The 20992-nt window shown below is 40.7% G+C and overlaps 1 protein-coding gene across 2 annotated transcripts in view; it reads left to right on the top strand.

Annotated features, from left to right (window-relative positions):
• The window catches only part of Ipo11 (importin 11), a 189834-nt gene that overhangs the window by 38982 nt on the left and 129860 nt on the right, over positions 1–20992 (top strand). For both annotated transcript variants that reach the window (XM_045138953.1, XM_004672951.2), the window contains exons 6-10: positions 4838–4970; positions 11537–11595; positions 17331–17379; positions 17996–18066; positions 20310–20502. In XM_045138953.1, the coding sequence (XP_044994888.1) occupies positions 4838–4970; positions 11537–11595; positions 17331–17379; positions 17996–18066; positions 20310–20502 (505 nt within the window). The remainder of the gene's footprint in view (positions 1–4837; positions 4971–11536; positions 11596–17330; positions 17380–17995; positions 18067–20309; positions 20503–20992) is intronic.

Raw genomic sequence — 20992 nt, 5'->3', positions numbered from 1 at the left:
ACAGGGCAGGAGAGTCCATGTGGCTCGCTGGCTAGGTAGGCAGGTGGGTTCAGTGATAGGCCTAGACTAAAAAATAAGGTGGCGGAGCAGAGGAAATAGCTCAGTAAGTAAAGTGAGTGCCTTGCATGCATGAAGACTTGAGCTTGATCCCTAGTACCCACATAAAAATGCCAGGCACACACCTCCAACCCAGCACTGGGGAGGCAGTCAGCATATCTGGTGCTCACTGGCTAGCCACTTTGGCCTAATTGGTGAGTTCCAAGCCAGTGAGAAATGCTGTCTCAAAAAGAGGTGGATGGGACTGGGGAAATGGCTTAGTGATTAAGGCGTTTGCCTGTGAAGCCTAAGGATCACAGTTCGATTCCCCAAGATACATGTAAGCCAGATGCACAAGGGAGTGCATGTGTCTGGAGTTTGTTTGCAAAGGCCAGAGGCCCTGGCATGTCCATTCTTTCTTTCTCTGTGTCTGCCTCTCTCTTTCTGTCTCTAATAAATAAATACAATTAAAAAAGAGGTGAATGACAACTATTTCATGGGACAACACATGAATTTGTCCTATAGCTGTTATGTATATAAGCAACCCTCCACATGCATGTTCTCCCACATGAGCATACATACACAGGCATGCAATCATGTGCACTCCAAAAATGGTGAAAAGTCATTGTGTACTCACACAAATATGCACATGCATCCATCCATGCATGCATATCACACACATGCCAAATAAGGCGTAAGGAAGTTACAAACTAGCATGACTGTGATGCCTCAGGGAGGAGAAGGAAAAGACATTAGAAATGTCAGGAAGGAGTCCTAGTGAGGCAGAGTCATCCACAGGCCACAGAACGAAACACACGCAAATATTGTCTGAAGGGAAGAAAATTTAATATACAAATAGGAATTATTTTCTTTCTGTTGTTTTTATTTTTATTTATCTAAGAGTGACAGAGAGAAAAAGAGGGAAATAAAGCCCTTGCAAAGGGACTCCAGACGTGTGCGCCCCCTTGTACATCTGGCTAACGTGGTTCCTGGGGAATCGAGCCTTGAACCAAGGTCCTTAGGCTTCACAGGCAAGCACTTAACTGCTAAGCCATTTCTCCAGCCCACAAATAGGAATTCTAATGCACTTTTAAGTATTTTAACTATCATAATCCTGTTGTGTAAAAAGCAAGATTGGGCTGGAGAAATGGCTTAGCAGTTAAGCGCTTGCCTGTGAAGCCTAAGGACCTCAGTTGAAGGCTCGATTCCCCATGAACCACGTTAGCCAGATGCACAAGGGGGCGAATGCATCTGGAGTTTGTTTGTAGCGTCTGGAAACCCTGGCGCGCCCATTCTTTCTCTGTCTGCCACCCTCCCCCGCCCCCGTCACTCTCAAATAAATAAATAAAAATGAATAAAATCTTTAAAAAAAATAAAAGCAAGATTTTTAAACTGGGTGTGGTGGCGCACTTCTTTAATCCCAGCACTCAGGAGGCAGAGGTAGGAGGATCCCTGTGGGTTCAAGGCCACCCTGAGAATACATAGTGAATTCCTGGTCAGTCCGGGCTAGAGTGAGGCCCTACCTCAACAAAAACAAAAACAAAAACAAACACAAACAAAAAAAAGTGAATGACACTCAAGGTTGCCCTCTGGCCTCAACATGTGTGCGCACACATGCACACACACACACGTGCATGTATGCACACATGCATTAAAGAATCATGAGAGTACTCCTAAAAATATTAATTAATTAAAAAAAAAGAACCACGAAGAAGAAATGGCTGGAGACATAGATCAGTGGCAGCACTCTAGTAAGCATGCCCTGAGCCACTGTGTTCAAGCCTCGGCAATGGGAGTAAGTCAGAAATAGAAATAGAAGAGGTTTTGAAAATCACATGTTTGCTCTTTCTGCATGGGTCACAAGGACTCTTGCCTGGGTCTCTGGAAGAAGGCTGTGGTGGAAAAATGAAAATTCAGAAGCTTTATTTCCAAAATGCTTGCTTGCTTATTTTGGTTTTCAGAGGTAGGGTCTCACTCTATCTCTGGCTGACCTGGAACTCACTATGTCCTCTTAGGCTGGCTTGAACACTGTCTTTGCCTCTTGAAGTGCTGTACAAGCTCAAATACCTTTTTTTTTTTTTTTACAAATGGTTTCTTTTTTTTAATAATTTTTAAAAATTATTTATTTATTTATTTATTTATTTATTTATTTGAGAGCGACAGACACAGAGAGAAAGACAGATAGAGGGAGAGAGAGAGAATGGGTGCGCCAGGGCTTCCAGCCTCTGCAAACGGACTTTAGACGCATGCGCCCCCTAACATGGCTAACGTGGGACCTGGGGAACCAAACCTCGAACCAGGGTCCTTAGGCTTCACAGGCAAGTGCTTAACCGCTAAGCCATCTCTCCAGCCCTACAAATGGTTTCTTTATCTCAAGAAAATGAGTTTTTTTTTTTTTTTTTTTTTTTTTTGGTTTTTCAAGGTAGGGTCTCACTCTGGTCCAGGGTGACCTGGAATTAACTATGTAGTCTCAGGGTGGCCTTGATCTTCCTACCTCTGCCTCCAGAGTGTTTGGATTGCCTGGTGCATTTTAAATCTTTCAATTTAGAAGAGTAGTATTTATTTATTTATTTTTGTTTTTTAAAGTAAGGCTTCACTGTAGCCCAGGCTGACCTGGAATTTACTAAGGAGTCTCAGGGTGGTCTTGAACTCATGGCACTCTTCCTACCGCTGCCTCCTAAGTGCTGGGATTAAAGGCATGCACCACTGCACCCAGCTTTATTTGTTCTTTTTTTTTTTTTTAAATTAAGATTTTACTTTTATTTATTTATTTATTACAGTCAGAGAGAGAAGGAGAATGTGCGCACCAGGGCCTCTAGCCACTGCAAATGAACTCCAGACGCATGCGCCACCATTCGCATCTGGCTTACATGGGACCTGGTGAATCGAACCTGGGTTCTTAGGCTTCAGAGGCATATACCTTAAATACTACTCTTCAGCCCTTTATTTCTGTTCTTTAACTCTCTTCTAATGCTCTTTATTTGAAGAAAGTAATTCAATTGTGTTGTAGCTTTTCCCACCTTCTAAATTTATAGTATCAGGCAAAAGCATCTTTCAGTTTGTCTTGGCATTAGAGGTAAGTTACATTACTTTATACCTCTTTTGATACTTACATTTTCTTATGGAAAATTGTCAGGGTAGTAGATCTTAGGCTCAGAATTTTTAAGGATGTTTGAAAGGCTAAAAGAAATAGAGCTCACTGTACTAGTTTGCTTTTGATATCTAAGGAGTTAAGTCTGTGCAATTAAAATATGAGCCATCAATGGGTGGCACTATATATTTTGTTTTAGAAGTAGAACATTCAAGTATGTTAAGGTTTTCACAAACAGTTCTTAAAGTGTTCTGTTAAATAGCTTATCTGCCCATTGTCTCACTGTTTAAAATAAGAAAATGTAGTTTATATTTTCATTTCTTTTACTTTCTTGATTATTCCCCATGTGGGTCTTACAGACAGACATCAGTTGGTATTTTCTGGAACAGATGAAGGGTATGCATAACTTATGTATGTATGAGAGTTGGCAGGGGCTATTCTTTATTCCAGTGGCTTCCATTCCCCCCCACCCTCCCTCCAGGTCACTCTTCGTAATCTGTCTGATTTGTTTTACAGCAGAGCTGAAAAGTTGTTAAAGAAAAATTTAGCGCAACATTTGTTAAAGATAGAATGAAGACTTTTTTCAGAGGGTGCTACTAGCCTGGGGTTTTGCAGTTGGGAAGAGATTGGACTGAGTTCTGAATGAAGGAGTAAGGAGGTGTAGATGATATTAGGTGTGTGTGTGGGGGGGGGCTAGTGTCTGGGAAGTGACTAAGAGGACACATTTTAAAGTTAGGGTACTGGGGAATTGAACCTGGGTCCGTTGTCTTTGTCAGCAAATACCTTAAGTGCTAGGTCATCTCTGTTTACTTCATTCTCATGAGAGCCAGTTGCCTCCTCCCACTAAGGCGTCATATGTGGTAGGCATGTGCTCTTCAGAATGAGTGATGACCCCAGCTCATTAATCAGCTTTGAACACTGCCACACTATTATAGACATAGTCTGAGAAGCCATATGGTTTGTATACTTAAACCTTTAAATACTCGAAAGTCATAGGTATACAACTGGCAGAAGAGAGAGTCTGACTAATCTTAGAGCTCATTATTGTGTATCGATTTATCTGCCACAATTAATCATGATCCATGATTATTGTTTTTAAAAATGAGGCTGCAACCCCCTAGTGTGGGCCAACAAAAAATAGGAGATACCAGAGTTTAATACTGACATAGTAGGCTACGTATTGTTTTATGAAGCAGACTCTATATGTATGAGTGTATGTGTATGAAAGAGTATTTAAAGCAACACTGGCCAATGTAAACTATATTTTTTGGGTGGGGGTTGTGATGAGCATTGAACCCAGGGCCTCATGCATGCAAGGCAGGTACTTGTTTTGTGCTTTTTCGAGGTAGGGGCTCACTGTAGCCCAGGCTGAGCTGGAATTCACTATGTAGTCTCAGGGTGGCCTCAGACTGAAGATGTATGTTCAAGAACAGAATGTATTGCTTTCTAGTTCTAATTTATTTATTTTTATTTATTTGAGAGAGGGAGGGAGGGGGGGGCAGAGAGAGTGTACATGCCAGGGCTTCCAGCCACTCTGCAAATGAACTCCAGACACATTCTACACCTTGTGCATCTGGTTTATATGGGTCTTGGGGAATCGAACCCAGGTCATCTGGCTTAACTGCTAAACCATCTCTCCAGCCCTGTAGTTCTAATTTATTATTGAAGTGTATAATATGTTGTTAACCAATTTGATAATGTTTCTTTCAGTTAGCCTCTGGGATTTATAGTTTTGCCTGCTCTCTGTGGAACCACCATACAGATACATTCCTGCAACAAGTTTCTTGTGGCAATGAAGCTGCAGTTCTCAGTTCACTAGAACGAACACTACTGTCACTAAAAGGTACTGTTACACATGTTACACTCATGTTTGAAATGGCATGCTCAGAATACACGTGGTATGCTCATGTTTGAAATGGTGTGTCTCACCACACACATGGTGTGCCCTAGAGAATTGGTTTAATTCTTGTCTTTCAGGCCTCTTTTTGCTAAAGCACTTCCTGTTTGTGCAGCAGGCTTACTGGGGCTTCAGGAGCTGTGGGCCTTAGTACCTTGACTGTATGTCTTCCTGTAGTCTGCTCATAGCAGTCCTAAAGCACCCTTTCCAGTCCGCCTTCCCTAAGCCTGGTTACTCACCTTGATGATATAGTCTGGGTTCTTTACCGCCTAAAGTACCTGTATTTGTCTCATTCTCTCTCTCTCTCTTTTTTTTTTTTTCTTCTGGCCCCTCTCCTCCAACCAATCCTGCTAAGACTTTTAGGTTTTTTTTTTTTTTTAATTACCTTTATTTTGTGCAAATTGATTTTCTTTTCTGTCACTTAGTTTGCCTTCTTCTGAGTTTTATTTATACAGTCTTTTATCATACTTACCCCTTCCGTGTAATCTCACCATATACTACTCTGTACATTACCTATATTAAGTAGGCAGTGTGTGCATAAACGCCCATGGGTGAGTGCGTGTTGGTGAGATGTAGATGAGTGGCTTTAAAGGATGCCGACAGTCGACTCTTCATGTTCATCGTCTTTATTAAAGAAAGAGGGCTTGGGGGAGGTGGCTTTTGAGAAAGAATTAGAAATTGACTGATTGAGAGGGGGAGGGCATATAATGGAGAGTGGAAGTACGAAGGGGAAAGTAGGGGGATTATCATACTTTATTGTCTATAATTGATGGAAGTTGTCAGTAGTAATAAAATTGATTGAAGTTTGCATATACTGAATTGTGTCGTAATCACCATGTTCAAGGAACTTTTAGGACACATAGACGTTAATCAACCAGGCAGGGAGTAGAAAGCAAGGATCCTGGTAGGACATACGGACTGAGGTCCTGGTGGGATTTGATTGGAAGGTTTTCTTGCCTTATTTATTTCAAAACCTAACTTCTGGCAAAAAGAAAATAGCTCTCTAAGAAGCCTGACACCTCTCTACCTTGTGGTCATAAGTGCATGTATTGTTTGTGTTTAAATTTTTTTTTTTTTTTAATTTTCAAGCAGAGAGAGAGAGAATGAGTGTGCCAGGACTTCTGTCCATTGCAAGGAACTCCAGATGCATGTGCCACCTTGTGCATCTGGCTTTATGTGGGTATGGGGAAATTAAACCTTGATCATTAGGCTTTCTTAACTGCTGAGCCATCTCTCCAGTTGCACATTTGGTTTTTGAATATATGCTGTCCTGAAAAATCTTATTGCTGCAAATTTCTTTCCTAAGATGGATATGGTGGCATCCCCCTTCAATCCCAGCACTTGGAAGACAGAGGTAGGAGGAACACCCTGAGTTCTAGGCCACCCTGAGTGAAATCCAGGTCAACAGGCCGTACCTTGAAAAATCACACACAAATAATTTAAATTTTCTTTTTTTTTAATTTATTTTGTTTATTTTTATTTATTTATTTGAGAGTGACACAGAGAGAAAGAGAGAGGGGTGGGGGGGAATGGGCGTGCCAGGGCCTCCAGCCACTGCAAACGAACTCGAGGCACATGCGCCCCCTTGTGCATCTGGCTAACGTGGGTCCTGGGGAATGAAATTCATTCAGTTCATTCACGTGAACCTGGGTCCTTTGGCTTTGCAGGCAAGTGTCTCAACCACTAAGCCATCCCTCCAGCCCCTTTATTTTAAAAAATACTTTTATTTATGTATTTATTTGACAGAGAAAAGGGTGGGGTGAGAGAGAGCAAAATCTTAAAGGACACATAGAGTATAAAGAGAAAGAAAGGCTCTTCCTAGGAAGTATGGACTAAGGTCCTATTGGGAGAAGGGAGGAACTTATTCAAAAGAAGGACCTCAGTCAGTTTGAACCCTTTCTTCCAGTTATGACATAACTTTCCTTTTTTTTTTTTTGTTTACTTTTTTACTTATTTGAGAGCAACAGACAGAGAGAAAGAGGCAGACAGAGAGAGGGAGAGAGAATGGGAGCGCCAGGGCCTCCAGCCACTGCAAACGAACTCCAGACGCGTGCGCCCCCCCCCCCTTTGTGCATCTGGGGAATCGAGCCTTTAACCAGGGTTCTTAGGCCTCACAAGCAAGCACTTAGCCGCTCAGCCATCTCTCCAGCCATTTAACTTACTTTCTTGTTTTAAATTTTATTTTATTTGCAATAAGCTGCAAACGATCTTCAGATACTTTGTGCATCTGGCTTTAGTGGGTACTGGGGGATTGAATTCAGGTCATTGGAATTTTCAGGCAAATACCTTAATCACTGAGCCATCTCTTCAGCCCCATGCCACAGTTACTTTTGAGTTGTATATAATTATAGCTTTATAATGAAGAAAGATCTTGCAGAGCAGAGAGCCTCTTAAACATTTTGCAGAGCAGAGAGCCTCTTAAACATTTTGCATTTTTGGGTGCCTTTTGGGCCAGAAATTTTTATGAAACCCTACGTACATAGGTATACAAAATAGATGCAAACATCAAACATTCACTGATAATACATCATAAATTTATTTTAAAACAACCATATATATGATTTTACTTTTCATTAAAAATGAAGACACTTGCCGGGTGTGGTGGTGCATGGCTTTAATCCCACCACTTGGGAGGTAGAGGTAGGAGGATCGCCGTGAGTCCGAAGCCACCCTGAGACTACAAGTGAATTCCAGGTCAGCCTGAGCTAGAGTGAGACCCTGCCTCAAAAAAAAAAAAAAAAAGAAAAAGAAAACATTTACATACTAATTAGGTGGATGTCTTTTTATTTTGACATAAGAATTTAATCTTGGCTGAGTATTCGATGCTATAGGTTGTAGAGCAGCTAAAACATTTTTCAGAGTAGATTGACATTTTGATTTTATACTTGTCTGTGTTGAGAATGTTATTTTGTGTAAATGTGTAATACAAAATAACAGAAATATGGTTTGAGCCATTTCAGTCTAATGTCATCCCAACCTTTGAGCCATTTCCAAAATTAGTGGAAATTTTTTTGTAATACAAAGTAAAATTCATTTAACAATGTTTGATGAAACTCAAGACTGCACCTGAACAGTTGACAGCATTAGGGCTGGAGAAATTAGCTCAATAGCTCAAAAGGTGCTTGCATGTAAAGACTGATGGCTTGGGATCAGTTCTTCAGTAGCTACGTAAAGTCAGATGTACAAAGGTGGCACATGTGTCTTTGTAGTGAAAGGAGGCTCTGGCATGCTGATATTTATTCATTCATTCTCAAACTTTTGTTTTTGAAGTAGAGTGTCTAGCCCAGGCCCTGACTTGGGATTCACTATGTAGTCTCAGGGTGGCTTCAAACTCACTGCTTGCCTGCCTTCCTTCTTTCCTCCCTTCTTTCCTCCCTTCTTTCCTTCCTTCCTTCCTTCCTTCCTTCCTTCCTTCCTTCCTTCCTTCCTTCCTTCCGTCCGTCCGTCCTTCCTTTCTTTCTTTCTTTCTTTTCCTGAGGAAGGGTCTCACACTGCTCAGGCTTAGACTCAGGCTGACCTGGAATTCACTATGGAGTCTCAGGGTGGCCTCAAACTCACAGCGATCCTCCTACCTCTGCCTCCTGAGTGCTGGGATTAAAGGCATTTGCCACCATGCCCGGCTGCCTCTGCTTTTATGAAGGCTGCTTGGCTATAGACACTCTACTCCCGGCTAAAAACATTAAGATATTAATTAAAAAGGATGAGGAACTGGATCCAGTATTTATATAAGGGAAGGGAAGAGCAAAGTGGCTGACTCTATAAAACCCTGAATTTTGGTTGTTTGACCCTTGTGACACCCAAGAGACTATGACTCATAGCTAAAGAATAAAGTCTATTAATTAAAAAACATGTTTATTTATATGCAAGCAGAACGAGGGAGGGACAAGAGAGAGAATGGACATGCCAGAATGCATGCACAAGCTTGTGTATCTGGCTTCACACGGGTACTGGAGAATTGAACTTTGGCTGGTGAGCTTTGCCGGCAGACATCTTTAAGCATCTTCAACTGCTGAGCCATCTCTGTCATGCCTATTTCTCGGCACCCCCAGTGACCACCAAGGAGAACCAAACATGTATGCAAGGGCAAGGAGCTTTATTTCGGGTTTAAGCTCGGTCTCTTGACTTCACCAACTCCGTCGATCCATAAAAGAGCCCCGAGGAGTGGGAGGGTAGGGTTTTTATAGGGATTTGAACATGGAAGGGGATAGGTACATGATTGGTTGATTTTAAACAGTAACTGCACTTGTACTCTTCTGATTGGCTTAGGATTTTGGCGGGCAAAGTTGGTGGGCTGGGGCTAGGGGAATTGAACTTATCTATGACTACAGGAATGTATGGCGTAATTAGTTTCCAGTAACTGTTAAACCCACTGTTACCAAGAAATAAAAACTTAGACCTTGCCGGGAAGCAGAACCTTAGGCCTACTGAGGACTCCGAAGCCTGTCATGGCATCTGGTTGCTGAGTCCTTCAATCTCATCAGGTCCTTAAATTTATTTTAAAAAAATGTATATTATATATATATATATATATATATATATATATATTATATGTATGTATATAATATATCTATACACACATATACACACATATACACACATACATACATACATATATATACATATACATACATGTGTGTGTGTATATATGTATATATATCTGTATATATGTATATATATCTATATATATATTTATTTATTTATTTTGGTTTTTCGAGGTAGGGTCTCACTCTAGCCCAGGCTGACCTGGAATTCACTATGGAGTCTCAGGGTGGCCTTGAACTCATGGCAATCCTCCTACATCTGCCTCCTGAGTGCTGGGATTAAAGGCGTGCGCCACCATGACCGGCCATATATATATGTGTAAATTTTTAAATTCATTTTTATTCTTTTATTTGAGAGAGAGAATATGGGTGTGCCAGGTCCTCCAGATGCTTATGTGGGTCCTGAGGAATCAAACCAGGGTCCTTTGGCTTTTCAGGCAAGTACCTTAACTGCTAAGCCATCTATCTCTCCAGCCCTAAAAATTTCTTTTTATTTGTTGAGAGAGAGGGAATTGGTCTGGCAGGGGCTTCAGCCTCTGCAGATGAATTCCAGACGCATGCGTCATCTTGGGCATCTGGCTTGTGTGGATCCTGGGGAATCAACCTCGGTCCTTTTGCTTTACTGACAAGTGCATTAACCACTAAACCATCTCTCCAGCTCCTTAAACTCAATTTTAATACACCATCTTTAGACTCAGGAACTGTAATGGTTTGATTCAAGTGTCCCTCATAAACTTAGGTGTTCTGAATGTTAGATTCCCAACTGATGGAGATTTGGGAATTAACTGCTCCTGGAGGCAGTGTGTTGTTGGGGCTGAGCTTATTTCCCCTTCCCAGTGTTTGATACACTCTTCTGTTCCTGTTGTCCATCTGAGGTTGTCTAGGAGGTGATGTCTACTCTCTGCTTATGCCATCATTTCCCCCTGTCATGGAGTCTGTAAGCCAAAATAAACCTTTTTCCCCATAAGCTCCTCTTTATCAGGTGTTTTCTGCCAGCATTGCAAACCTGACTGCAACAGGAATACTATCTAAAGTGATATAGATAGCAATGTTTATTTAATATAGTGGTTTTCAATTTTGTCTCAGGGGCCAGAAAATGGCTTCATGGCCAAGCGTGTGTCTAGTATTCAAGAGACCTGTGTTCATTCTCTTCACCACCATTGTTTCAGGCTATCATCACCTTGCTGTAGAATTGTACTGTTCACACATACGCTATCACATCCTTTAGTAACTCTCTGAAGTAGGATTTAGTAACCGTGTTTTCCAGCTGAGGAAAAGACCATGTATAAAAATTGCCCACATACCATATATATATAGACATAATTTAAATCTAGTTCTCACTTCAAATCTATTCCTGTAGTTGACTGTACACACTGCTTATTTTACCCATAAGATAGAATGCTTATAATTGCTCACTACATTTTGTTCTAGGTTTTTTTTTTTCTTTCTCTAGGTGGGTCTTGCTGTGGCCCAGGCTGACTTGAAATTCACCATGTAGTCTCAAGGTGGCCTCAAACTCATGGTGATCCTCCTACATCTGCCTCCTGAGTGCTGGGATTAAAGGTTTGTGCCACCATGCCTGGCTCTTATTCCAGATTTGGAAATAGAACTTAATATTTACATCCCTTTAGTAGATACTGTGTTTCCATATGACTTCTAGTCCTGTCTTAAAATTTGTAAGAAAGAGGTAATGTCATGTTCAGTTATTGCAAGTTAGAAATGCTAACAGTTATTTAAATAAAGTATCTGTGAACAAGCACTGCTTTTGTCATGCCAGAGCAAGGCTTTTGTTCTCTTTCATACCATTTGCCTAATCAGATGACTGAGGTTATCTGTGTTCATCTGTTAAATGAGATCATCTAAGATAGATTAAACATCATTTTGAATGGGTGTTGTGATTGTTTCCTTATTATAAAATGTGGAGAAATATGAAGCAATAAGACTCATATCAAATTTTCATTTACTTTTTAGTGCTACGTAAGTTAACTGTTAATGGATTTGTAGACCCTCATAAGAATATGGAGGTGATGGTAAGTAATAGAAGTAATATATTCTTTCTCACTTGGGTTTATTTTTCAGAATCCTTAAAGCATTTTTTTTGTGCGACAGTTATTTTAAATTGTTGTTATTAAGTGATCATATAGTTTTTTACTGTTTGTTATCTTACTGTGAACTTTTGTATCTCTGGTCTGCTTTGAGCTGTTGTATAAAGGAGAGGAAACAGGCCTAGGATTGTTTTCTAAAATAGCTAAAATAGTCTAATAATAATAGTCTAAAATGGAACACTCATGGTATTGGATTAACTTGACATGAGCTCCTGAGAATTTCAATGTTGTGTTCACATTATTAGGTGCACTGAAGTAATTATCTAAATCTTTGATATTTTTCTGTCTTCATATATTTAAGTATTTCCCGTTGATTATAACAGTAATGCATGTTCTTTTCAAGCATTTTGATAAGTAAATGTATGTGATATGAATGGCCTCCTGTACTTATCTTGGGTTGACCCCTAGTACCAGAAAATAGAAGAAAGAAGCCAAACGTGTGTGTATGTATATTAAAAATGTATATGTGCCGAGCATGGTGGTGCACGCCTTCAATCCCAGCACTCAGGAGGCAGAGGTAGGAGGGTGGTCATGAGTTTGAGGCCACTCTGGGACTACATAGTGAATTCCAGGAGAGTCTGAGCTAGAGTGAAACCCTACCACGAAAAACAAAAAACACAAAAGTATATGAAAGCCAGGCCTGATGGCTCACGCCTTTAATCCCAGCACTTGGGAGGCAGAGGTAGGGGGATCACCATGAGTTCAAGGCCATTCTGAGACTAGTGAATTCCAGGTCAGCTTGAGCTACAATGAGACCCTACCTCAAGCCCCCCCCCCAAAACAAAGGTATATGAAACACACACACGTATATATTTTTGTTTGTTTTTGTTTTTTCATAGTGTCCCGAATATCTTGAAATTCCCACTCATACTTTTCTATAAGTTTGTCTTTCTCTTTGTTGAACTGTATTAGATCTGCCACCTGGTCTTCTAGCTTAGATATTCTGTCCTCTCCCTCATCCATCCTACTGGTGAGATTTTCTACAGAGTTTTTAATTTCATTAACTGTGTTCTTCATTGCTAGTAATTCTGACTGGTTTTTCTTTATTATTTCTATTTCTTTATATATGTCTTGTATTGTCTTCTTTATTTCATTAAATTGGTGTCCTGCGTCTTCTTTGATTCCTTTGATTTCCTCTTTGATTTCTTCTTTGATTTATTCTTTGACCTCTTTGAACAAATTTATAATCATTCTTTTGAACTCTTTCTCGGGCATTTCCTCTAACTCGTTCTCACTGGAGGACATTTCTGATGCATTAATACTTTTAGGTGGATTTATATCATCTTGCTTTTTAGTGTTTCTTGTGTTATAATGTATATATTTTTGCATCTTGCATTAAGTTAATGCTTGGATTTTCTAGCTAGCTGGGTATTCTTAGCTGTATCAATTGATTTGATGTTATATATTTTCAGGGTAGGAGCTTAAGGTGTTAGGTGTGGCTCTTAAGACTCTCAGAGTATCTACAAAGGTGTTCCTAGGGGTTGAGTGTCCCTGCTATGGGAGTATTCAAGTAGGCTGAGTGGAATAAAATACACGTAGATTCTAAAATTTAACTAAACACTGTACATATTCAATCAAAAATAGCCCCAAGTATGTATGCAAGAGTAGTTATTATAACGACCAGATCCTCTCTCAACAAAGATGTTAAGATTTCTGGTCTGTTGAGGGATCCAAGTCAGGTTGCGACCAAGTGAGACCCTTCCCTGGTGCAATCCAAGTTACCTTGGATGATTTTGGTCTCAGTCAAGTTGCTGCCTGGTCGTCGGGCTGCTGTTCTGATTTCTGGAGCTGGGCACTGGCTTTTCCTGCGGGGCAAACCAAGCCTGGCAAGTGTGGCCCTGCAGATCAGCACCCCCGCTGCTGGAACTGCTGCTCAAGCTGCTGCTGCTGGGTCTATAGCCGCCGCTGCTGAAGCTGGTGCTGCTGAACCCACCGCTGCTGCTGCCTTGCTGCTGCTGTAGCTGCCACTGCTGGAGCCACCACTGCTGCTGAAGTTGCTGCTGCTGCCACTGAAGCTGCTGCTGTGGGATCTGCCGCCGCTGCTGCTGCTCGTGGGTCTGCTGCTGCTGGGTCTGCTGCTGCTGCCGCGACTGGATCTGCTACTGCTGGGGCCGCTTTTACTGGTGCCGGAGCCACTGATGTTGCTGCCGAACTCTGCTCCTGCTTGGGTCCCGCTGTCTGCCCAAGTTGGCATGGCCGGGTCCCGGAACCGCCGCTCTGTTTGACGGAGCTGGGCTCAGGTGGTGGGGGAGGGGAGGGAGCCGCAGCTGCTCTGGTTCTCTCGCTGCTCCACGTGTTCTACCTCGCGGTCTGCTCCTCCACTGCTCACTGCCGCTCTCCCCTCACGTTTCCTGAGTTGCGGAGAGCGCGGTGTGAGGGGAAGCGCCCGCACCTGGCTTTTCCTGCGGCTTGAGCCAAGTCTGGCGGCTTTCTGTTGCGCTGCCGCCGCCGCGGTTGGCAGAGCTGCCGGAGCCGCTTTTGCCGGCCTGTGCGGGCTCTGGATGCTCTGGATCTCTCCTACTTCTCCACTGTCTCTTCAAATTCCTATACACCTCACTTTTTAGTAAAAGTGTGTATTTGGTGAGTTTTTTGGTCTTTTTTCCACCCTAGGCTGCTTTGGCGTGGTACCTACGCCGCCATCTTAACCGGAAGTCTGTTTTTGTTTTATGAGGTAGGGTCTCACTCTAGCCCAGGCTGACCTGGAATTTACTATGGAGTCTCAGGGTGGCCTTGAACTCATGGCGATCCTCTACCTCTGTCTTCTGAGTGCTGGGATTAAAGGCGTGAGCTACCACCCCCAGCTTTGAAAGATATTTTGTATATGATAAGGTTTTGATTGAAATAATTGCTCTATTTTTTTATATTTTTTAAAGTTTTAAAATTTATTATTAGAGATAGAGAATGGGCATGACAGGATCTCCAGCCACTTCAAAAGAACTCGAGATTCATGTGCCACCCTGTGCTTCTCTGGCTTACATGGGACCTGGAGAATCAAACTAGGTTCTTAGGCTTCACATGCAAGCACCTTAACTGCTAAGCCATCTCTACATCCTGGTTCAGTAGTTTTGTTTTTTTGAGGTAGGGTCTTGCCCTACCTGTCTTACCCGGAATTCACTATATAATCTCAGAGTGGCCTTGAACACATGATGATCCTCCTACCTTTTCTTCCCGAGTGCTGAAATTAAAGACATATGCCTCCAAGCCCAGCTGGGTTCTATTTTATTTATTTTTTTCTTTGAGAGAGAGGGAGGGAGAGAGAGAAAGAGAATGGCTGTGTCAAGACCTCTTGTCACTGTGAGCAAACTCCAGACTCTTGCCCCACTTGGTGCCGCTGCCTTTATGTGGGTATTGGGATGTCTACCCAGTCCATCAGGCATTGCAAGAAAGCACCTTTAATGACTGAGACATCTCTCCAGCTTTGATTCTTTCTTTTAAAAAGTATTTTATTTTTACTTATTTATTTGACAGGGAAAGAAGGAGGGAGAGAGAGAGAGAGTAAGGGTACACCAGGGCTTCCAATCACTGCAAATGAACTCCAGATGCATGCGCCCCCTGGTGCATCTGGCTAATGTGGATCCTGGGGAATAGAACCAGGATCCTTTGGCTTTGCAGGCAAACACCTTAACTGCTGAGCCATCCCTCTAGCCCTCTGTTTCTATTTTCAATTTAAAATTTAGTAAGAAATGACTGCTGATTTATTATCTTTTATTATTTATAATTTTTATCATTTATTTATTTGAGAGTGACAGACACAGAGAGAAAGGGGGAGAGAGAGAGACAGGGAGGGAGAGGGAGGGAGGGATAGACAGAGAGGGAGAGAGAATGGATGCACCAGGGCCTCCAGTCACTGCACATGAACTCCAGGCATGTCTGCCCCTTTGTGCATTTGGCTAATGTGGGTCCTGGGGAATGGATCCTCGAACCGGGGTCCTTAGGCTTTACAGGCAAGCGCTCAACCGCTAAGCCATCTCTCCAGCCCTAATTTATTTTTTTAATGAAAGCTGCTTGATCACTTCCTATCAGTTACCTTGCTGGAATATAAATTTCAAGAAATCAGGGACTTTGGTTCCATGTTCATCCTTGATTTTGTAACAATCTTTTCTATAAAATAAATACTTAGTAGTTACTTGTTAAATGAATACATATATGATATGAGGAACAATATGTCAGAAAGCTCAGTAATTATATGTAATATGTAATATTACTCTAGAATATGTAATGCTACCGTGAATATTCCAAAACAATATTGAATATTGATTGGTTGTTTTTATTTATTTATTTATTTACTTTGGTTTTTCGAGGTAGGGTCTCACTCTAGCCCAGTCTGACCCGGAATTCACTATGTAATCTCAGGGTGGCCTTGAACTCATGGCGATTCACCTACCTCTGCCTCCCAAGTGCTGGGATTAAAGGTATGCATCACCACACCCAGCTTTGATTGGCTGTTTTTATTTCAGTGAAAACAAGTTGATTGGAATTAGATTCCTAGAAGTTGTTATAGTGGTTTTCAGTGGATTGTGTCAAGAGTTTTTGTTTTGTTTTGTTTTTCGAGGCAGGGTTTCACTCTAGCCCTGGCTGACCTGGAATTCACTATGTAGTTTTCAGGGTGGCATTGAACTCACAATATTGCTACCTCTGCCTCTTGAGTGGATGGTGTATGTTTTTATGAGCTTTGATGTTCTCTTGAGTTTTTTTTTTTTTTTTTGACAGTTCCATCTTTTATCAAGGTTAGGTGGATCACAGTTATCACATTAGAGACCAAATCCCATTATTGCAGAGGTTTTGGTTCTTCATAATGGGGGGGGGGGGGCAGGAAGATGCTCACTTGCCCACAGTGGTTAATGTCTTGAGTTTTATCTTTTGGCTCAGAGATTATATATGCCTCATGTATGTTTAAGGTACTCTGGCCATTTGGAGGTAGGATGACATTGTAGTAATGTGAAATTAGTAAAAATAGGAGAACCTAAAGGAGGTAAAGAAGCAAACATGATGTTGGTATGGTTCTGGATCAGGAGATGTGCCACTGGAAACTACATCTGAAAATGTTATTCAGGTAGAATGGTTTAGTCAAGTAATGTGGTTTAATTATACCTGAGGCTGTCTGTTCAGGTAATATCTGAGGTTATTTGTTCAGGTGGTGTATTTTGGGTTCTGTCTCGTTTGCGGTATGGCTGAGGCTGTTGGTTCTTGTAGTGTGGTTTGGGGTATTCACTTCCCTTTGGTTGATGTGGACATTAAATGATAGTGTGTACATTATTGGGTACTGTGAGGACTGCGGAGAATAACGGCTTTGTAATGAGCTTGCCAAAGAACAAGGACTAGAGAGAGCTTAGCAGTGTATGTCACACTTGACTGCAAAGTGTGAGGTGAGGCCTTGGTTTGCTCCCCTGATTTCTTGATCTTCTTTTGATTTTAGCTGGTTTTTCTTTAACCAGTCCTTGGTTCTGATTTGCTTTTGTGCTGTATAGTGCAGGATGGCTTTGAACTCCTGTCTCAGCCTCTGGAGTACTATGACTGTAGGCATGTGGGACCACGTCTAGCTCTTTTGGGTATTTTTAAATTTACTTGATAAGGTAGGTGTTCTGGTTTCTTTGAGAAATGCATAACGTAGTGTTTATAACAGAATGAATTGAGATACTTTAAAATGTATTCTTTCCTAGGGGTTTTTACATGGAATATTTGAACGTCTGAAACAGTTTCTGGAATGTAGTAAGTACTTCCTTTGGAGCTTCTACCTGGGAATTGTTATTCATGATAAACTATTGTACTGTATATTGTACCTACAATTATTGTTACAATGTATACACCAATTTGATTCACACTGTGGATCCTGTGCCCATGTCATATAAGTTAGTTTTCTAGAAGCAGGTCTTTTCCATGATCATGATCATGGGGTAGCAGAAGGAAGACCAGGAGGTAGTTGAGTGAGGAAATGTGGACAGTGTGTTTAGAGAGAAAAGCAGTTGGTGGAACTCCAGTGTGCAACACTAGCAGACTTGCTGGAGTAAACATGTCAGAAGGTAGTCAACTATAGCCACCGGCATGCTAACCTGTGAGTGCTTTCTGCTACCTGGAAAATCCACTACAGCTGCCTTAGTCTTTGAAACAGGATTCATGACTTCTTGTTAAAATGTTATGGTAAGATACATTTATTTAGTTCATATTTTAGGATTAATTTTATGTGATTTATATTTGATGTTTACTGTGTGTCTTATTAATAGTTTGTAATTCATAATGAAAATATACAAAATATAGCTTACTTTTATAAAGTGTTGGTGTTGTCTCTGAAATTTTAGAATATTAAAAATTAAAATTGTTTTTCCAGGTAGAAGTATAGGTGCAGACAGCGTGTGTAGAGATAGACTGGAGAAGACCATTCTTCTTTTTACTAAGGTGGTAAGTGCTCTCTTAAGTTTGATTTCTCAACTATAATATGCACTAAAGTTTAGAAAGGAAAGTGTTTTTATAATGGTAGGTTTTACCTTCTTGTAAGGAAACTTATGTTCTCGCTTTTTATAGGAAAGCTGAAAAATCACCAGATACCCCAAGAGGCCCATCCATCTGGAGTTGGTTTGCAGTGGCAGGAGACCCTGGCATGCCCATTCTCTCTCTTTCTGCCTCTTTCTGTCTCTCAAATAACTAAACAATAAAATGAGAGCATTCACTATGTAGCCTCAGGGTACATGGTCTCAAATTCACAGAGATCCTCCTACCTCTGCCTCCCAAGTGCTGGGAATTATAGGTGTGCACCACCACATTCTGCTCTTAATTTTTACTTTTAAAATATTTGTTGATTTGCGAGACAGGCATAAAGAGAAAGAGGGAGGGAGAGAGTGAGAAAGAAAAAATTAGCATGCCACTGCAAGGGAAATCCAGATGCGTATGTCACTTTTTGCATCTGGGTTTATGTGTATACTGGGGAATAGAACCCAGGTTATCAGGCTTTGCAAGCAAGCTCCTTTTTACCTCTGAGCCATCTCTTTTCTCCCTTTTAAAACTATGTGATAACCATAAATTCAACTATGGAATTTATATTCAAAAGCTCCAAGATTTTGTGAGAACTTTATAAAATTAAGACTTCATATGTAGGCCAAGTACAGTTGAATGTCCTTATGAGGTTGGTCACCAGTCAGCTTTTGGCAGTCAGCAGACTGTGGCTGTGGTCAGTCCTCTCTGTTTTCATGCTTCCTTCCTCTGTGGACCCTTGCTGATTAGTTTAAAGACAACCTACATAGCATGTAATAGTGTCTGGATATTTGAGAACACATTTTAAGGGTAAGGTTTTCAAAGGAAAGCTTAATATTGGATTATTATGCTTAACATGGAGATGCGTTAATTTAAATCTAGTCAGTTTTCAGAGTTCTCTTATTGCCTCATAATTTTTTTTAATGGTTGATTTATTTGGATCAAGATACAAAGTGTCCTTTCTACCTTCATCATATTCTCCTTTATCCTTTTATTTATTTTTTTTCCCAATTTTAAAACTTAATTTAAAATTTTAATAGAATTTAATAGAATGAATGAGGTTATATTCTTTTGTCCCCTGGCCCCTGCTGCAGTTATTTAGAGGGTTGCCCTGTCAGTGGGGTGATGGTATTATACTGGAGTACTGAATGCCTTAGTCAGTCCAGTAGGGTAGTTGGGGAGGGTCTTCCTAGCTTTAAAGATATTTATTTGCAAGGAGAGAGAAGAGTAGGGTCGTGATATGGGATCACCAGGGCCTGTTGCCACTGCAGAAGAACTACAGATTCATGTGCCAGTCTATGTGACTGGCTTTTTACCTGGGTAGTATGGAATCAAACCTGGACTGTCAGGCTTTGCAAGCAAGTGCCTTTAACCATTGAGCCAGCTCTCTCTCTCTTCTTTTTTTTTTTTTGGATTTTTTGAGGTAGAGTCTCACTCTAGCCTATGCTGACCTGGAATTCTCTATGTAGTCTCAGGGTGACCTCGAACTCACGGCGATCCTCCTACTTCTGCTTCCCGAGTGCTAGGAATAAAGGCATGAGCCACCAACCCTGCTTTTTTTTTTTTTTTGAGCCATGATCTCTCATAACCCAAGATTGGCATTTCCTATGTAGCTGGAGGTGACCTGAAACCCATGATTCTATTCTACTGCCTCTGTCTTGCAAGTGCTAGTATTACAAGTGTGTCAATTTTTTGTATTTGTTTGTATTCCTGTGTTAATTAACATGCCCCTTTGTTTGTGCACTTCTCCATTTCTGTGTTTTGTTTTGTTTTTAACTTAAAATTATAATTAGATGTAGAGGCTTGGTCACATTCATGATGTTTCTGTGGAGAGTCCAGAGAAGACAAGGCTGACCCATCTCTTCAGCTCCCTTTATTGCTTTTAGAAAACCTTATTTTATATACTTAATGTTTATTGTATTATTCAGTCATCATTGTCAGGGTAGGCATAAAGTGAGTGTTTTGGAAATAATAAAAATTGCCTTTCATGTGGTATAATAAGAAAAATTTATATTATGTGATAAAATGACAAGAAGGGTTCTGATACATGTAAAACTGCTTATGAAGATAGTTCTCATGGTGTGAAACTTTTTATTGGTATACTTGTAATTGTAATGATTACATTCCTAATTGAATTTGTAAAAAAAATAGTATTTGTAATTTTTTCTTTGTAGCTCTTGGACTTCTTGGATCAGCACCCTTTTTCATTTACTCCTCTAATTCAGAGATCACTGGAATTTTCTGTAAGCTATGTTTTTACTGAAGTTGGTGACGGCGTTACATTTGAGCGATTCATTGTCCAGTGCATGAATCTTATTAAGATGATTGTAAAAAATTATGCATATAAACCATCCAAAAATTTTGAAGGTAATAGTCCACTGACCGTTTTCATTTTCTTTTGTAATTTATTTTAATATGTGTAGTAATTACTGTTACTGTTCTCAAGAAATTGTTTCAGTCTGAAAAATTAACTTTGCTGGGATAGGAAATAAAAGAATTATGTGTACACTAGCTTTTCAGAAACAATGCAGTGTTTGGTAAGTTGTCTTTTTTTTTTTTTTAAGCATGCTATATCACTTTAAGCTTAGAGAACTTGAGAATTATATTGGATAAGCACCACTGCAGCAAATGCTGTATGTCAGTCATGAGAGCAACCATGTTCTCTTTGATGTCTATAAAGTAGGGTTGTTTGTAGACAAGTTTAAATTTCTAATGTTATATGTAATGCATATCATGCATATGTGCCAGGATGTGTGGAGAAGTCTCATAGGTGAGAGGGAAGGAAAGGGGAGAAGAAAAATGATAGGAAAGGGACTGGGTTACTTAATTATGCTGTGATAACATGGTGTGGTCAAGT

This window comes from Jaculus jaculus, chromosome 20 (assembly GCF_020740685.1).
Source record: "Jaculus jaculus isolate mJacJac1 chromosome 20, mJacJac1.mat.Y.cur, whole genome shotgun sequence".
NCBI classification, from domain to species: Eukaryota; Metazoa; Chordata; class Mammalia; order Rodentia; family Dipodidae; genus Jaculus; species Jaculus jaculus.
The sequence above is the reverse complement of the archived record's forward strand: the minus strand, read 5'-3'. Positions and strand labels throughout refer to the sequence as shown.